Source organism: Rousettus aegyptiacus, unplaced genomic scaffold, assembly GCF_014176215.1.
Source record: "Rousettus aegyptiacus isolate mRouAeg1 unplaced genomic scaffold, mRouAeg1.p scaffold_m13_p_6, whole genome shotgun sequence".
NCBI lineage: Eukaryota > Metazoa > Chordata > Mammalia > Chiroptera > Pteropodidae > Rousettus > Rousettus aegyptiacus.
This window is the reverse complement of record NW_023416309.1, coordinates 113826390-113844282: the sequence shown is the minus strand read 5'-3', so window position 1 is coordinate 113844282 and position 17893 is coordinate 113826390. Positions and strand designations below refer to the sequence as shown.

Sequence of the window (17893 nt, the reverse complement as noted above, 5' to 3'; positions counted from 1 at the left end):
GCGAGGAGTCAGTGATCCCATCATCTGGGCTCAAAAAATATTGATGTTTGTTTTTAGCAAATTACACCCTAGCATGGTGGCCAAGAGGCCACATGGCCAGCCTGCAGCAGAAACTCCAGGATACCTGGCTATCTGAGGACGCCCTGCGACCAGGACCAGCTGGGAAATGAGTCATGCAGGGCCGCGGGGGCTGCGGGGGCTTCGGGTGCCTTCCCGGGGCTGGGTCCGGCGGGGACGGCCCACTCTGGGAGGGTCCTCCTGTCCAACTTGCCTCCAAGGAAGGTCTGCCAGCACTTGGCCTTTTCAGACTAATCAAAGTGAACTCAGGAAGTCAGGGCCAGCTCAGGACACAGGTCTCTCCGGGACACTCTAAGCCCCGACCAACTGTCCCCAGCTCCTGGGAGCCCCAAAGCCATACTGGAGTTTGGGTACAAGTGGGTGGAGCCAGGTAGCTGCCACTCTTGTCCATTCTTTGTGCAGCGATGCAGCTCGTGATGGACCCCAAAAGAAAAAAAAAAAATGCGGGCGTTTCTTTGCAACCTAGCCCCAGTTTAAACAGAGGTCAGTCCTAACAGGAAAGAACATGTGCCCAGAGACCCCGAGCAGGCCCTACACCCCGTAAGAGTCGTCTTCACACCCTGCAGGGGTTCTGGGCGGGGCCTAGGATGGTGAGAATCTTGGGCATCTGAGATGGGACCTCCTGTCCGGCCCCTCCGCACCTCAGCACCCTCCTCACAGCCCAAGGCTCGGTGCCTCCTCTCCCCTGGGAAGTGGGGGGAAGAAAGTAGACATGTGCATACACACACGTGCGGACACACACGCACACACAAAAACACGTGCACACACGTTCACACACACAAAAAAACGCATGCGGACACACACGTGGACACACACGTGCAGATTCACACACATATGCATGTGCAGACACACACAGACGTGGACATGCATGTGTGGGCACAAGCGCACACACATGCACGTGTGAAGACGTGCGCACACGTGCAGACACGCACACATGTGGACACACACACACACACACACACGTGCAGAACCCCAGAGTAGGAAGGAAGGCGTGAGAGGGAGCTCGGGGACCCGCAGACACGACCAATGGGCGAGGCGGACGGGCGCCGGGCACCCCGCACTGCACAGCCGCTCTGTCTGGCTGCGTGTGGCAGACACGACCAATGGGCGAGGCGGACGGGCGCCGGGCACCCCGCACTGCACAGCCGCTCTGTCTGGCTGCGTGTGGCAGACACGACCAATGGGCGAGGCGGACGGGCACCGGGCACCCCGCACCGCACAGTCGCTCTGTCTGGCTGCGTGTGAACCGCCAAGGGCAGCGGCTGGGCTCGCTCACCTCGAACCTGAACTTGGAAACCTGCCTCCCTCTTTCCTTCCCCGGGGCCACAACGCGGCGTCTGAGTCCAGAGCGGAGCACTCCTCCTCCCGTCCCAGCCCACACCGTCTTAGCGAAGATGGGGCTCGGCAGCCAGGGCCGTTCACACACTCTAACCAAGCCAGACGGGGCCGGCCGTTCGTTTCCTCCTCTGCCATCCACCAACCAGGCGCCACCCGCTCAGAGGGAAGAAGCCGCCCTCTCATTCCACTCCCCCTCGCCCCCCACGACAGCTCTCGGACCCCAGTCCTGCTGGCCACCTGCCCTGGCATGCTGACCTGCTCTCCTCGGCAGGCGCCCGGCGCTGGACTTCTTCGCCCTCTAGCAGCCGCGACTGGCGGGGCCACGGCTCTGTGGGAAGGCATCGGACCAGCAGGTTTGGCAGGCACGTCCGTCAGGCCTGGCCTAGCCCGGCCCAGCCCGGCCCGGCCCTGCCCATGGAAGCGATGCCTTATGCAGCATCCACACGTCACGGGACCTCCGGTGCATTCCCGCAGCAGGGCTGCCACACGCTGTTTCCTTTGCCCCATGAGAGTCAGGAGAATCTTCTGGAAGCTGCCTGTGCATCTGGTCGGCCCACAGATGGCAGTGACCGAGAGGGTGACAAAAAACCTCAGATCTTCCCTCTTTTGTGCCCAGTCAGCCTGGCCCATCACAAATCCTCCAGGTAAAGTCCAGGGACGACGAAGACAAAATCCGGAGCCCTTCCTTGGTCCTCACGGCCGATTACGAGAAGCATCTAAACAATTCCGATGGATCACCTGCAATCGATGTTCGATGATTACTGTTTATATTTAGATGACATTCTTGGTTCTTCCACGTGAACATATCGCCAGAATCAGATCACCACTCGACACCTGCGTGGCTGTGCCCCGATCATCACCCACCTGGACACCTGCAATGATCTCCCAGCTGCTTCCTCCGATGCCCCCCAAAGCGTTTTCAACACAGTAGCCAGAGTGGGCCTGTTCAAGGAGTCCGGTCACGTCGTTCCCTTTGGTTTGGAGGCCCCAGAGCCCTCGCCATGTCCTGGGCACGAGCCCCTGCTCGTCTCACGCTCACTGGCCCCGTTTCCGGTCACCTGCTCCACAAACGCGCCATGGCGCTCCTGCCCGAGCGCCTCTGCACTTGCTGCTCCTGCTGCCCGGGCCGTTTCCTCCCTCGCCTCCTTTAGGACTCCACTCCCCCTTCCAGAGAGCCCTCTCGGGGCCATTCTATTAAAGCCACCCGCTTCCCACCCTGAGCTTCCTGCCTGTTTCCCCTGGTTCATTTTTCTGTATCAGACCCGTTGCCCCCTGACATAGTATGGACCCTAATTCCCTGTCATTTCTTCCTGGCTCCCCAGTGGGAGCCTGCAACCTCCAGAGGACAAGAACTAGCAGCGCCAGGTCGTCTTCCTAAGCCGTTTATCAGAATGTGGTCCTCTGCCCGAGAGACCACCCTGAAGTGGCTGCTGCGGCACCCATGATGCATTTGAATGCCATTTTGTCATCCGTCTGACAGACCCTTCCCGATCTGTGCCCGGTCACCTCTCCTCCCCCGCATGTGTGACGCCACAACCGCCCTGGCCTTCTGTCCCGCCATCGTGCCAACCCCCTGCCCATCTGGGGGTCTTCGCGCTCCCTGTCCCTTCTTCCTAGAACACTCCTCCCGGGTGTCATCATGGCCATCTCCTCCAGACACCCGTAGGCAGCAAGCCCACCCCCTCCTCCACTCCGCCTCACATCGTTTGCATCACAGTGGCTCTGAAAACTGCAATTGCCTTACTGTTTAGCATGTTTGGCTGGGCTGGCCCATTTGAGGAACACAAGCTCCCTGAGGGCAGCACTCTCGTTCCTGCTCGCCACCCAGGCCGGCACATCAGAGATGCTCCGGGCACACCTGCTGCCCAGGTGCCGGACGCCAGCAGCGCAGGGTCCAAGGTCCAGCCAGGTGGGTTCAGGCGAGGCTGCGTCAGGTGCCTGCCTGGCCGGTGAGCTGGAGAGAGCCAAGCCTAGAAAGGAACAGAGTTTACCACTTAGTGCCAGGTAATGGGTGGGGTTTCTGGCAAAAAGTTGCTCTTTGGGGACAGCCCCTTGGATCCGGGACATAGACTCCTGTGGTAGTGACTCATGGAAGCCCAGCCCAGCCTGGCCCAGGAGCACTACACCCAAACCTCCTCCCGCCCTCGGACTAGGTGAGCTGCCTGACCATCTGCAACCAAGTCCGGCAGGGGCACAGAGGGAGAGGCGGCTCGGGAGGCACAGCCCCCAGAGCCATTCTGTCTTGCCCACCACTGCGGCGTGAACTTGGGGAGCTCCCGAACTGCTGGGATCCCGTCCTTCGTCCCTCCTTCCCTCTTGCCCAGGACATTCAGGCACACTTACTGTGTGCTAGAGTAGGGATGGGGAACGAAACAGACATGGGGCCTCCTTGAGATTAGCCTCATCATGTGAGATAACACCTCTCCCCAAATAGAAAGAGAATGGGAGGTGAGACACACGACGGAGAGTCTATATTTAGGGGGAGGGGTCATCGCCAGTTAGACTGACCTCCAGGACACAGACGAGTCTGTCTTGTTCCCCACTGTTCTCCGAGAGCGTTGTTCACCAAGAGACTGACCCGACACCCAGCATGCCCCACAGGTCCGGTCATTTTCATGGACTCTGGCCCAAAGTCTAAAAGGTTATTGGCCCTAAAGGAAGGAAGGGACCCCTAATGTGTATTCAGACATAGCAAAAGAAATGTTGCCAGGAAAAAGACATAAAATATAAAAGTGCGAAGGCAAAAGTCGAGTGTAGGCGGATCACGAATACAAGTAAAAATTCGGAATAAATGCAGAAGAAGCCGTTAATCTCTTGGTATTAGAAGAGTGTAATCATTCCTCTCCCTCGTCGCTGATGCCAGAATTTGTGAAGCCAGTAAATCTTCAATTTACTCTTTCCCCACGCTCCTGGCATGGTCTGTTTACATGCAGTTAAGTACTTACAACAGTACTTAAGTCCAATGGACTACATTAAAATGGTGTTAAGTAACATTTTATCTTAGTATATAAAATACTGTCATTTCAGCACACAATCGATATAAAAATCATTGAGATCTTTTACATTTTCTTATACTGCCTTTGAAATCTGTATTTACAGCACGGCCTAGAGCATAGCTTGCCAAAGCGTGTGTCACCTCAAAGAAGGCACTGGGTAATCCTTTGTGGAGTGAGAAGATCTAAGGACTTACATTTGTATTTTATTTAAAGTCTAAGAAAAATTCAGCTCCATAAATATTTGACTAATACCAGCATCCTTGTTAGCCATATTTATCAGGTCAATTATCTTGTAAGGTTTGAACATATTGTGGCTTGAGTGCGAGCTTCGCCAGAAGCCCTCAATTTACTTGTGTCAACGTCCGGCAACCCACTGCACTCAACGCATGTCTGGTTCAGCGGCTAAAACGATCATCCAATTTTGAGGAAATTAACCTTCCCAACAGGAAGAAGGTTCTGGACTGACAAGACCACTATTGGGACCCAAGAAAACAATGACCAAGGACGGGAGCTGGCACTGTGGGAGAGTAACTTTAACCAAGATGAAACTCAATGCTCCAACAACGGACAATGGACAATGAACACAGGCCAGGTGGTGAGGCCGGTACAGCAGTGGGGTACCTCCAGGCGCTTACGAAAGTGAGGGTTAGAGGCATAACCGGTTAACGTCCTCCAGGGCGACGAGAAGCCATGGCCTCCGTGGTCTTCTTTTCTGCAGGGCAGGATTTATTCTGAGGCCTGAACGGACAGTGAGCTGCAGAGACACGCGAAGGCGCAGCCAGTCCTGGGGTCGTGGCGCCGAGGAATGTCGGGGGACGCGCATCGTCCCCACCCCCAGGGCGTGGGCCCCCTTTCTGCACAGGACCTTGGGTGCGGGCTTTCCCATAAAAACCGCTAACCAGAGTGGCCAAAGAGACGGTCGACCACTCCAGACTCCCCAGAAGTGGACACGTGGAGTGAGGATGTCCACGCGCATCAGTCATAACGAGCAGCAAAACGCGCGTGCTCGTTGCGCCCGGCGCCCTCCAACTCTGGCCGGAGATAACGTCGGCATAAGCGTATAAACGGGGAATGTGCGCACTTGGGGGCCTGCGCCCGGGTTGCCACTTGAGGCAGGGCCGTCTAGAGACCCCAACCGGAGCGGGGGCTCCCCCACTCAGCCCCAGTGGAGGACCCAGGACCGGAACGCCTGCCGCCTGCACACGGAGTCTAAGAACAGCGCCTGAGGCTGCAACCCTCGCGAGATCCCGCGAGAGCGCACATCGCGCGAGAGCATCAGCAGCACCGCCCCTTTAGCTGCGCCAAGCCCCCCTTCCCCACGCACTCACGGTACGAGGAGCTCCCGCCCCTTCCGAGGCGCGGCCCCGACGCACGCTCGCACGTACGCACGCTCGCGCACGCGCACGCGCACGCGGTGGCGTCATTTCCCGTCGGCGGCGGCGACGCTGGGCTCCGCTTCCGCCTTCCGCTGAGGCGCGCGCTTTGCTCTCATCCTGGTCGGGATCATGGCGGCCGCGGCCACGATGGCGACCTCTGGCTCGGCGCGGAAGCGGCTGCTCAAAGAAGAAGACATGACCAAAGTGGAATTCGAGACCAGCGAGGAGGTGGACGTGACCCCCACGTTCGACACCATGGGCCTGCGGGAGGACCTGCTGCGTGGCATCTACGCCTACGGTCGGCGGGCGCGGGCGCGGGCGCGAGCCGGGGAGGGGGCGGGCAGGGTCGGGCCCCGAGGCCGAGGCCCGGGCCAGCCCCGGACGCCGGGGGTCGAAGCCGAGGACCAGGGCCGCCGGTGGGCGACCCCCGCCCGCAGCACGCCTTCCCACACCGCGTCCCTGTGTCGTCCTCGGCGCGGAGCACTGTGCTGGTCCCTCGAGGGCCGCACAGACTTCTTTCTGGGCGCTTGGGAGTCAGTCATTCAGCGGTTGATTGTCCTGCACCCGCCGGGAGTTAGGGGCATGCGCGGCTCCAGGCGCCGGGGGTTTAGCGGTGGACCGGACAGGCTCGTGCCCTCGGAGACGGAGCTTAGGTCACATTTGGGAGATGGATAGTGTACAGCCACGGTTGCTTCAGGCAACGGTGATGCCTACGAAGAAAGTAAGGCGGGATCCGTGAATGCAGTGTGGCTGGAGGAAGGAGAGAGAGAAATGGAGCAAATAGATAACGGGGGTCCCAGGGACGATTGGCGTTGGTCTCACCCTTTGACACCTGGGGCCTAACAGAATGTAGATCCTTAGGAGCTACGTAAATCTTCTGAATCACAACGTCTAAGATGGGGCCCAGAAACCTGCAGTTTAAACAGATGTCTTTGTGCAAAGGTATGCTAATGGCCAACTTCTGTTTCTGTAATCTGCTTGCTTGATTGATGTTGACCAGGTTGTGGTTCTAAGCTTTATAAGCTGCCTCTTTTGGGAGCTCAGTGCTGATCTCCTCTAACCCTGCCTGGTAGAGAGAGAGTCAGTCTCCGGCCGGCTAATAAAGACTCACAATTCATCCCAGTGGCTCCGCGGGTCTTAGGTTTGATCGCGCCACAACAGTGTGAGGTGAGGTCTGGATTAAGTGTCCCGTTAGGAGACTGTGGTGAGACTGGGCAGAGGAAGCAGCTGATGCCAGGGGGCTGCATCTCTGAGCGAGGTGCATTCCAGGGACCAACGGCCGCCGCCTTCCCTGGGAACCCTGGGGATGAGCCTGGAGAAGGTGGCAGGGGTCAGATCTTGCACAGCGACACGTGAGGTGATAAAGCATGTGGATTTTATTTCTGAGTGCAGTGGGAAAGCTTTGGAGGGTTTTAAGCTGGGCAGTGATCCTGGGTTATCCAGGGTGTCTGTGGGTTTGAGGGGAGAGGAGGCAGGAGAGGGTGCAGGGTGGTGAGTTAGGAGGTGTTTGCTCTGGTCCAGGGGAGAGACGATGGTGTGTGGACGGAGGTGGAGTGCCACCAGGGTTTGCTGATGTGTCGAGTGAGAGCACCAGAGCAAAGGGGGCCCGTGGGATTCCTGATGATGCTGCCCTTCACTTGGGCGGGGAGCGCTCGAGGGAGGCAGATCTGAGGCTCTGAGACATGGCGAACTTGAGATGCTGGGCAGGCGGCTGTCTGGGCGGGGAGCCCGGGCAGAGTGGTGTTGGGGATGCAGGTGGGAGTGGTCTGCGTCTGCGCGTGATGCCCGGGATCGGGACGCCTTTCATCCAGCAGTCCATGATGTCACCACTATTTAGACAGCAGAGAAGTTGCTGAGGGGGCGCGGGAGAAGTCACAGCTGGGCCTCACAGCCCTACCTGCCCCTCGGCACCGGGGCACCCTGCCCTGAGACAGGTTTCAGCTTCCTTCATGTGCCAGGTCATCACGAGGGGTTTAAGTCACCTGTTGTGTTTGCTTTTGTGTCAGATGGGAAATAGTATACAATTTAAAAGACTATCAAAAAATAATTAAAATACAGTTTCTGTACGTAAGTTTTGTTTGCTTGGAAAATGCTGTTACTCCTTCGGAGTAGCCTCATCCCTTGGTAGTTTACACCGTGATGCGAGAGGGACAGTGGTGGGGTCCTTGTAGCTGCACTGAGACAGGAAGGAGTGCGGCCGACACCCCACTGTGCCACCCAGGCGGGAGACGACATGCAGGAGACTTGAACAACCCACAGACGCAATGGTCAGAAAGAGTGGTGATCGCGGCACCAATGGATTGATTCTCCTTTTTGTAATTTAAAAAGGAATGCACAGAAAAGAGAAGTAACGCAGGTTATCGAAATGTAGTCAAACCCTAAAGTAACAAGTACATAGCTGCAAAGTGAGTCTCTGCCGCCCGTTCTCCCGGAGTCCACCGTGAACGTTTTGTTTGTTTTAAACCTGACCGGGGTCCTTGTATTCTGCAGGATGTCCCGTTTACAGAGACTTTGTACAAATAAGGCCCCGTGTCAGTCGGTGTAAAAGTCCACTTCCGCCCAGTTCGTTCAGCAGCTGTTTCTTGAGAGCTTAGTCCACTGGACATTGGGGGAGGCGGTGGGGGGGGGGCTGCAGGGTAAAGCAGATCCGCCTCTGTGTCCACCCCACCCCACCCCCCCCCCCCCCCCCCGCGCTCACAGCATGTGCCCGTAACGCGATCACCTGGCGGTTGGAGCTCAGATTTTGTTTTTCTTCACAGGATTTGAAAAACCCTCGGCAATCCAACAGCGAGCCATCAAGCAGATAATTAAAGGGAGAGATGTCATCGCACAGTAAGTCCGCCCGCAGCGGGGTCCCATGCCAGCCGTAAGCAAGCGCAGGGGTCCCTGGGGCAGCGTGGGTGGAGCTGCGTGGGCACAAACACGCCCACTTCTCTCAGTGAATATGGCGGATGTGTTTTAAGATGGTCTGTTCTCCAGTTTATTGTAGGACCATAGTATGTGATGTAACTCATAAAACATGTTGGTTGATAATTCTTCATGTTGCGAGTAAGGCTTTCGGTCAGTAGTAAAGTTTTGGGGGATTCACAAGTTGTCTGTGGGCTTTTGACTTCGAGAGAGATCGGTACCCCTAACCCTGTGTTGTTTGAGGGTCACCTGTGTAATTAAATGCTTCGGGGTGACCAGTTTTCTCAGCTTTTACATGTTATAAACTCTTTCCTTGACTATAGACACAGGGTGTTTCATTCGTTTTTATTTTTCTGTCCTGTGTGCAAGAAAGCTTTCATATTCTTTAGCCCGCTTTATTTATTACCTATCCATTGGCATGTGGCATTGTATGTAATACCCTTTTAATAGCCTTATTCTTGATTTGCCTGATTTTTAAAGATGCGTTTACAAAAAAAGGGGGGGAGCGCACGATGGTTTCAGGCCAGAATTATGTCACATGAAGGGCAGGTTCTTTCTCTGTCGCCTGGAGCACCTGCTGGAGGGACAGGTTTTGCAGCTCCATCACTCCTGCTGCAAAAGCCGCAGGCACTGTCCTTGTCACTTGTGATTTAAAAGTTGTGGCGTGGTGCCTGGGTCCCGCCCACTTGCAGTTGAGATGGTCTGGGAGCGTCTTCCTGGAAGAAGCGCCCGGTGCTCCCGCCCGTCGGAGCACCGCCGCGGCGGGCCGTGGGAGCGGGGACGGTGGCATGTGGCGCACGGTTCTAAGTCCCCCTCATCTGCGTTCTCTTTGACAGGTCTCAGTCTGGCACGGGCAAAACTGCCACCTTCAGTATATCCGTCCTCCAGTGTTTGGATATTCAGGTGATTTGCAGCTCTGTTTAATCCTAGGAAATCATTTTTTTTCTCTAACTGTAGTGTTCAAAAAGTATAATTTTTACGTCTATAGTCATACTGACTCAAATCCTTCAAGAGAATCTAATTGCACACTAACACCTGAACTAACTGATGCCCTGTCGCAAGTTCCTTTCATTTAAACTGGTGGGAGCTCTTGTCTGCGAACTGCTGCCGGGTTTGTGCTGTCAGGGACGTCTCGTTGCCCTCCGTGGGTCGGCGTGAGACGACACGCCAAACAGACGTGCGTCTGAGTTAGCATGGGCCGCCTCGAAGACACTGAGGGGTCTGTGTTTTCTGGCAAATTCTTTCACCAGGTTCGCGAGACCCAGGCTTTGATTTTGGCCCCAACGAGAGAGCTGGCTGTGCAGATCCAGAAGGTGAGGCGGGGCCAGGCGGCGGTGTCGGGTTGGCAGGCGCAGCTGCAGAGCCAGTTGACGGACTTCGCTGAATCCCAGTTTTCTGTTGTCTGAAATTTTTTTTCCTGATTCCAAACATTTTGCCGTAAATCATCACGTAGCGTTACATGAATTGCCAGTTTGTAGCAACTCGTTTTTAGTGTCCCTTGTGTGATTCCAGAAGTTTTTGCACTCTTAGAATTATAATTTTTTTCAACAAAAAATGGGTTTTAATAAAAGTAATTGTAACTATTTTATACTCATCGTACACACTTTGGAAGGATGTACACTGAGAAGTTAATGTCGGTGGATAGGATTATGAATCTTACATACTTCCTGGTTCTCCTATGATTAATATGTATTGCTCTTGTAATAAACCATTATAACTACCCCCATTTTGCTGCAGAAAGAGCAGGAGGGGGAGAAGTGGGCTCCCCTCGTCTGGTGCATGCACGACCTCTGCGGGAATCCCAGTGGGGACAGGAACGAGCTCCCTCTCCGGGAAACGCAGACGTGTCTCACTTTGTCGTGGTCTCGAGCGGGGCTCTGGACATGACACTGCCTTTCCACCCAGGGCCTGCTCGCTCTGGGCGACTACATGAACGTCCAGTGCCACGCCTGCATCGGGGGCACCAACGTCGGGGAGGACATCAGGAAGCTGGACTATGGGCAGCACGTGGTCGCCGGCACGCCGGGCCGTGTGTTCGGTAAGCGCTCCGTGTGGACGTGCTGCCGCAGGTGGCGTCCGGGGACCGCTCGGTGGGTTTCTGCGTTTGGGCCACTCGTAGGAAGTGGAGGGGAGGTCTCTGACATGCCGCGAAACCGGTTGAAATGGCTGGGTCTCTTGTAGCCTGAGGTCTGATTATTCCAAACGAATTTTATAGATATGATTCGTCGCAGAAGTCTAAGGACACGTGCCATCAAGATGTTGGTTTTGGATGAGGCCGACGAAATGCTGAATAAAGGTACGGTAACAAGAGTCTCCTAACATACGAGTGACGTTTTCGCGGTGTGAGTTGAAGCACAGAGCTGATGGGAGTGTAAGTCAGCGTGTTCCGCATGGGAAGCAGCCATGCCTCAGGGTCACTGGGGACTTAAAACGTACTTCGGTTTTTGTCTGGCCGATCTCAACCCGCATGGCAGCATTTCAACCCAGACAATGCGGCGTTGCTGTGTGTGTGCTGGTGGCACAGGTGACAGACGTGCGGAGCTGCGAGGAGGCGCGTGGCAGTGCCCGGGCTGGTCGGGGGCGGGTACCAATGGGCCACGGTTTACTTAATCCATCGTTTTATTGGTTGCTGAGGCTGTTTTATTTGGCCTGTACCATATTATGTAATGTGAACAAATCACCTCTTTAATCGGGAGGTTTTTTTACTGTATAATCAACGTGTGACATGTTGGTGTTAGGTGTATGACGTGACAATTTGATATTGGTGAGAGATTTTTTTAATTGGGAGTTTTCTGGTAAAAATCCAGATCTCGATTCTCTCAAAGCATGGCACGTTGGCCACAGTGGACGCCCATCCACACAGGGCGGCGGCAGCTAGAACCAGGTCGAGACTATGTGCTGTCATCCGAGGTGGGGGGCGACAGGGCCGGGTGCCTCACTGTGACTGCTGCCACCAGGACTCTTGGGGTGGGGCCGTGCCCTGCTTCATGCGTGGGGCAGGGAGAGGCGAGGCAGCGCGTGGCTTTGGCGCCGTGGGAAGACGAGCCCCTGTGAGGTCTGCTGGGCGATCACGACTCCGCGTCTCGTCGAACGTCCGTGCCAGGTGACCGCTGCTGTCCGAAGCGCGCGCCTGCCTGCACCTCAGGCCTCGCGTATCTTTTCCGTGCCCAGGTTTCAAAGAGCAGATTTACGACGTGTACAGGTACCTGCCCCCGGCCACGCAGGTGGTGCTCATCAGCGCCACGCTGCCCCACGAGATCCTGGAGATGACCAACAAGTTCATGACTGACCCCATCCGCATCCTGGTGAAACGGTGAGAGCGCCCCCCGCCTCCAGTGCTGCCGACACCTGCGACGTAGGCTGCGTTTGGGTGTGGAAACACAAAACTCCAAAGTGTCTTTTTTGGAAAGCCAGCCTCTGACCCAGTCATTCCAAATTTAAAACCTTGCGGCCAGTGTTCGTGCGTCAGCGTCTGGGGACCAGCGGAGCGCTTCGTTCAGAAGCACACGTGCTGGTCGCCGCGTCAAGGGTGCGGGCTGTGGGAGTGGGGACTGCCGGGTGGGCGGGGCCGCCGGTTCTCAGCCAGCCCACGGGGGCGCGGGGTCTGCCTGGCCCGCGTCCGCCCTCCATTCTCCGTTAGAAGAGTGAGTGACAGGGTCTGTCTTTGTCCTCCAGTGACGAGTTGACTTTGGAAGGCATCAAGCAGTTTTTCGTGGCAGTGGAAAGAGAAGAGTGGAAGTTTGACACTTTGTGCGATCTGTATGACACGCTGACCATCACTCAGGCCGTCATCTTCTGCAACACCAAGAGGAAGGTGCGTGGCCTTCTGGCTCTCCCCTGTCGTCGTGCCGAGGCCTGAAGACGGGGCCCTTGGAACGGGGGTCAGACTCCTGCGAAGGGCCCGAGGCCCGTGCTTCGGGCTTTGTGGGCGCCCGGTCTCCGTGGCAGCCACTCGCCCCTGCCCTTTGGCTCAGAAGCCGCCGGAGACGATACGTGAACATGGACCTGTCCAGTGAAACTGCACGAGAGGGCTCATGCTGGTCCCACAGCTGAAGCCCCGGGTGGCATTGGTTGTAGGTGGCCAGGTGGTGCTCACTCCCAGGTGACACCGAGGTGCAGGCAGAGCTGAGGGCCCCACTTTGAACAAAGAGAAGTGAGGCCTCATTCCGAAAGATTCAGATTTTAATTTCAAACGAGAATAGTGAGATGTGTTTTATTTTTCCTAAAGAAATTTACAGGGAACAGATTCATTAACTTACAGGGAGTAAAGTCACGGGCTTCGGCCCCACCGGCCGCCAGGCACCGCCGAGTGTTCTACACGCCCAGTGACCGTGGGGCTGCGTTCAGGGCACGGGCTCACCGAGTGCCGCGGCCCCGGCCTGGTGTCTGGGCTGACAGTCACGTGTGCCAATTCGATCTGTAGGTCGACTGGCTGACGGAGAAGATGAGAGAAGCCAACTTCACCGTGTCATCGATGCACGGGGACATGCCACAGAAGGAGCGGGAGTCCATCATGAAGGAGTTCCGGTCCGGCGCCAGGTGGGACCACTGCGGGGGGCTCAGTTGACGGGTGACAGGCCGTGGCGAGCTGGGCTGGCCGCCTCCCGTGGGAGGGCGCGCCTTCGTTTCCGGATGGGAGGATTTTCCATTTGTTGTGTTGTCGTTGGTTTGCGGCTGACGTCCGCCGGCCAGCGGACGTGTGACTGCATCTTTGTGGCAGGTGTTCAGACTCGCCGGGCGGCCCGGCGCCGTAGTCGTAGATGTTTGTGTGCGCGCGAGGATGGGCACCGTGCGGGGCTCGGCCCGTGGCGGCCTGTGTCCGCTGGGTCGCAGCTGCTCACCGTGGTTTCAGATCACCCACGTCCTTGCTTTCCCGCTGCGCTTGTCGGTGCCGAGAGCGTTGCGGGTGGGGTCGGCCCTGCGAGGCCCCGGCAGGTCTCGTGTGTGTCCCGGGGCCACATGAACACGGTCAGAACTGTTTCCGGAGGGTGAACAGCTCCACTCGGTCGCCCTTCCGTCTGCTGCGTCCCACGTGGAACCTTCAGCTTTTGACAGATTTCGTGCGAGCGGCATCCAGCGGGGCGTTGTTTTTAGTTTAGTCCAACGATAGTCGCGGTCTTTTAAATGGAGCATTTGGTCTGGTTTTGTTTAATACAAATACATACGTATTAGGGTTTAAGTTAATCGTCTTTTGAGTGCATCTTATTTAGTCTCTTCTGTTTTTTTTTTTTTTTAGGTATGATGAGTATTTATTGTTTTTGTTTTAAATAGTTTATTGCGTTTGTGTCATTTAATTTTTAATAATGGCTATTTAACAACCGGTTCCAAAATTCTGGAGACTGTAAGTCAGTGGCCTTGAGCCAGCTCCAGCACACTGCCGTCATCACGCCCATTCATTGTTCAGAAAGGGAAACCGAGGCTCCAGAAGATGGCGCAGCGGGCAGGGGCTGTGTGACTCTGCAGTGCCCTTCTCCTCCACCCCATCCTGGTCGAGAGGCCGGGGTGGACCCCACAGCACCATGTGGCCTCAGCGAGGCTCTTGCCCTCGCTAGTCTCAGTTGGCCCATTGGGTGACACCTGCTTCAGCCGTGCCGAGACGGCAGCGTGGGACCCCTCCCCTCACGCTAGACAGGAGACAGGCCAGGGGCAGCCGGCCCGTCCTCGGGCCCGTGGTGGGCGGCGCTGTCTGCCTGGTCCTCGCCTCCTGGGTCTGTGCGTCTCTGTGTCTGTCTGTCTGTCCGTCTCCGCGCGGGTGTCAGTCTGCCGCTCTTTGTAGCTCTTTGCCTGTGTTTCTCCCTCTTCGTCTTCCTGACTCCTTGTGTTCTCTGTCCCCTTCGCTGTCCCTCCGCCCCTGCTCCTCCGTGTCCTCGCATCTCTGCCTCGGTGTTCCTATCTGTCCCCTTCCGTCCCGACGAGTCCCCACTCCTGCCAGAACGTGCTACCGACCAACGAACTCAGCCCCGCCTCCGGCCTCAGGGCCCGCGTCTCTCTTTCTTTATTTTGAGTTTTTAGGAATTGTTCTTTTTCCCACGTTTTACTTCGGAAAATGCTCGTTTCTTTAAGTTTGGTAGTTGGCGTAGAGAGCACAGCGCCTGTCGCCAGCACCTGCCGTTAGCTGGCGCAGTGCAGAGAACTGGGAGCTCTGGCTTTGGGGACCCCTAAGCTTGCGCGAGTGTTCCTGCCACGAGTGTTAATCGTATAAACCGCAGGTCCCACGAGACCTTGGCACGCCATGTAATGGTTCACACACGTTTCGGGTGGAGCCGCGGGCGCCGCGCCACTTTCCCGTTGGCCCCGGGGAGTTTCCTTCTGCCTGAAGAGCGTCGTCCTCGTGGTTAGCGGGGTCTGCCGGCGGCAGCGAGCCTGTGCCAGTCCGTCTGAAGGCATTCGCTCATCTCGAAGCGCCTCCCCGCCGTCTCGAGGGGCGGCATTTGCCGAGACGTTTCCGGGCCGCCCGCCGCTCTCGGCGTCACTTCCCTGACGCAGTTGCCCCTGGGCTTCTGATGGCAGCGCAGCCGCCGGGCGGGCCGCGCTCCCGGCCGTGCGCTCCGCGTCGTCTCCGGCGGCCTGTGCCCTGTTGTGTCCGGGCGCCGTGTCGTCCTCCTTGGCACCGGCGTGACGCGACCCCGCGGTGGTGCTGGGCCCCGTTCTGTCCTCTCCCGAGGGCTCCTGTCATTCGTGGTTACGTGGCAGTGGCACCTCCTGGGTGCTTTTCGCCTTCTCCCTCCCGTTCCGCTGCCCCGTAATGCCGTGACCGCTTCCAGACCAGCGGCGTCCAGTAGACACGCCGTTCGCACGGCCCCCTCCAGTAACCTCTCCTTTCCGCAGCCGCGTGCTCATTTCCACGGACGTCTGGGCCCGGGGGCTGGACGTCCCGCAGGTGTCACTCATCATCAATTACGACCTGCCCAACAACAGAGAGCTGTACATACACAGGTAGGGGCACGCGCCTCCGCCCGGGTCCCCGCGGGGCGGGGGTGCCGCAGCCTTCGCGGTGCTGACCGCGGCCGCGCTTTACTCCCGAAGGATCGGCAGGTCGGGGCGGTACGGCCGGAAGGGCGTGGCCATCAACTTCGTCAAGAACGACGACATCCGCATCCTGCGCGACATCGAGCAGTACTACTCCACGCAGATCGACGAGATGCCGATGAACGGTGCGTGGCCGCGCGCTCTGCCCCCTCGCCCCCCGGGGCCGCTCGGCCGTCCCGCACGCTGACGCGTTTGCTTTCCGTGTGCGCTGCTCCTGACGCCTGTCTCCCTTCGCTTTCAGTTGCCGACCTGATCTGAGGAGCCCGCCGCCCCGGCCGCGGGCGGAGACGTCAGCCGGGGTCCTGCAGCCACGGGGACCGTCGTGGGCCGTCCCTCCTGGCTGGAGTCGTGGGGACTCTCCTCGCAGCCCCCCGGTGGTTGCGGTTCTGCCGCCTTTTCTTACCCACGTGTAAATAATAGTGCTTTGCTGTTGGTCTTTTTCATTAAATGTTTGAAACTTTTCTCTTGAACTGCCTAACACACCTCTTCACGTGTTCCCAGCTCCTCTGGTGACCTGCTGTATAACCTGAGTGGCCATTCCTCGGATCGTTAAAATGGTGACATGGAAATGGGAGAATAGCCCGGTCTCTGCTCCCCCAAATTGGTTGGGGTGATAATCGAAATGTCCAGGGTTGTGGGGGCTTGGAAATAGTTAAGTTCATCATGTGATTCTCACTTAAAGCACCTGAAATTATATAGTTCACAGAAGGAATTTCCTCTGAATTCCCAACAAAGAGCTATGATGTGGGACTCAGATGTAGCGTGCTTAGGGCAGTGCCTCAGCCGTGGCACAGGGGGTGACGCCACAGCCCCAGCCACAGCGGTCAGCTCCGTCTGCAGCCAGGAAGGCAGCGGGCACGAGGGCAGAGCCTGCCTGGCCCGATCGCACGCCGGGCGGATGGGAAGGAGCGGAGTAGGACTGGGAGGAGCAGGCCATGAACACTTAGCTCTGGGGTGGCCTTGTGTGTGGGCCCAGGGGCCAGGCCAGGAGCACCGGGTGAATCACTGGAAAGAAGGAGTCGTTGCCAGCAGGACTTAATCTGGGTCCGTGAGCATGCTTTGTCTTAGAGGAGGAAGAAGGGTTGCATAGGGGACGTTGTCGGTGACTCGGCGAAGAGATGGCAGGAAGCAAAGATCACAGGTAAAAAAAGTACAGATAGTCACGCAGACGTTCAGCCTTGCTGGCGATTCAGAAGTGGCATGTGCGCTTGTCACACATCGAGGAGTGAGAGACGTTTCTGCCGGTGGCTGATGTGACAGCCACACACGCTGGAAAGCAGCCTGGTTCTGGGGCACTGTCTGTCCTCTCGCTGTCACACCTGTCACAGGATTGGGATTAGAAGCGGATCCGCTTTCAACTATTCCCAATTTAAAGACATTTTTCCTTGACTGTAAAACTATGTCTTCGCTATAGGAAAATTTGTAACAGAAAGAAGAGTGTGAAAATCACCTGTATTGTGGGAGAACAGCTCCGCCATGGCGCCCATGTCACCTGGCCTACCTTCTCACGGGTCACGCGGGCGAAGGCTCGAGCTGCAGCTGCCCCCGTGGAACCTGTGGTCCGTGCGCGCACGAGGCCTCAGGCTGTAAAGGCCACTTAAACCAAGAGTAACGACACCGAAGTGTGACAAACCATGCAGCGTGAGGAAAGGCAGTGGATTTATGCAGCCCGGGTGCTCGTGCTGCATGTGAAGCGTTAAGTGTTACTCGAAGGTAGAGCGTGGTAACTCAAGATAACATAAACCTTAATTTTTAGGTATAAAAAAATCCTAAAGAAACAAAAAGTGAAACGACGGAGCCAACACAGGAGATGAAGTTGAGTCCTCGACGGTGCTTAGAAAGGGGACAAAGAACTGGTGAGGACGAGAAATAGAAAATGGACTCGGAACAAGCGCCCCGGTAATCCCCGCGAACGTAAATCGACTGTTACCTTCAGAAACTGGGAGAAGAGCAGGCGGGACCCGCAACAAGCGGAGGGAGTGACGGGAAGTGGAGCCAGACGAAGCGAACTTGACGTTGGTCCTGTGAAAACATCACTCGTGGCATCACGTTTGCATGAAACGTCCCAAATGGTAAATCAATAGGGGCAGAAAGTGGGTTAGTGGTTTCGAGGGGCCAAAGGGCCGGGAATGGGGAGTGACCGCTAATGGGGGCAGAGTGTTTTCAGGA

The 17893-nt window shown here is 56.9% G+C and overlaps 2 protein-coding genes across 19 annotated transcripts in view; one reads left to right on the top strand and one right to left on the bottom strand.

Annotated features, from left to right (window-relative positions):
* Positions 1-5702, bottom strand: part of CARD14 (caspase recruitment domain family member 14) — a 29761-nt gene extending 24059 nt beyond the window's left edge. For 5 of the 18 annotated variants that reach the window (XM_036222171.1, XM_036222172.1, XM_036222173.1 and 2 more), the window contains exons 1-3: positions 3925-5700; positions 2281-3386; positions 1672-2154 (exon numbers count right to left, since the gene is read on the bottom strand). The gene's annotated coding sequence lies outside the window, so the exon portion shown is untranslated. Of the gene's footprint in view, positions 1-1671; positions 2155-2280; positions 3387-3924 lie in introns of all 18 variants that reach the window. The other 13 variants (XR_004951260.1, XM_036222174.1, XM_036222175.1 and 10 more) reach the window with 11 other exon arrangements.
* Positions 5703-5881: 179 nt separating this feature from the next.
* EIF4A3 (eukaryotic translation initiation factor 4A3) lies at positions 5882-16194 on the top strand. Its single transcript, XM_016143286.2, has 12 exons — positions 5882-6086; positions 8548-8620; positions 9532-9598; positions 9946-10008; positions 10601-10733; positions 10911-10991; positions 11867-12008; positions 12371-12509; positions 13119-13234; positions 15524-15631; positions 15722-15849; positions 15966-16194. Exons 1-12 carry the CDS (start codon positions 5918-5920, stop codon positions 15980-15982), a joined length of 1236 nt encoding a protein of 411 aa, XP_015998772.1. The 5' UTR covers positions 5882-5917; the 3' UTR covers positions 15983-16194.
* Positions 16195-17893: the final 1699 nt, after the last annotated feature.

Bases quoted from the DNA above. Each gene is read 5' to 3' on its own strand.
- EIF4A3 (XM_016143286.2), top strand. From the start codon at position 5,918: ATGGCGGCCGCGGCCACGATGGCGACCTCTGGCTCGGCGCGGAAGCGG. The intron at 6,087-8,547 runs GTCGGCGGGCGC...TTTTCTTCACAG, and splicing joins GCGTGGCATCTACGCCTACG to GATTTGAAAAACCCTCGGCA. The intron at 10,992-11,866 runs GTACGGTAACAA...TTCCGTGCCCAG, and splicing joins CGACGAAATGCTGAATAAAG to GTTTCAAAGAGCAGATTTAC.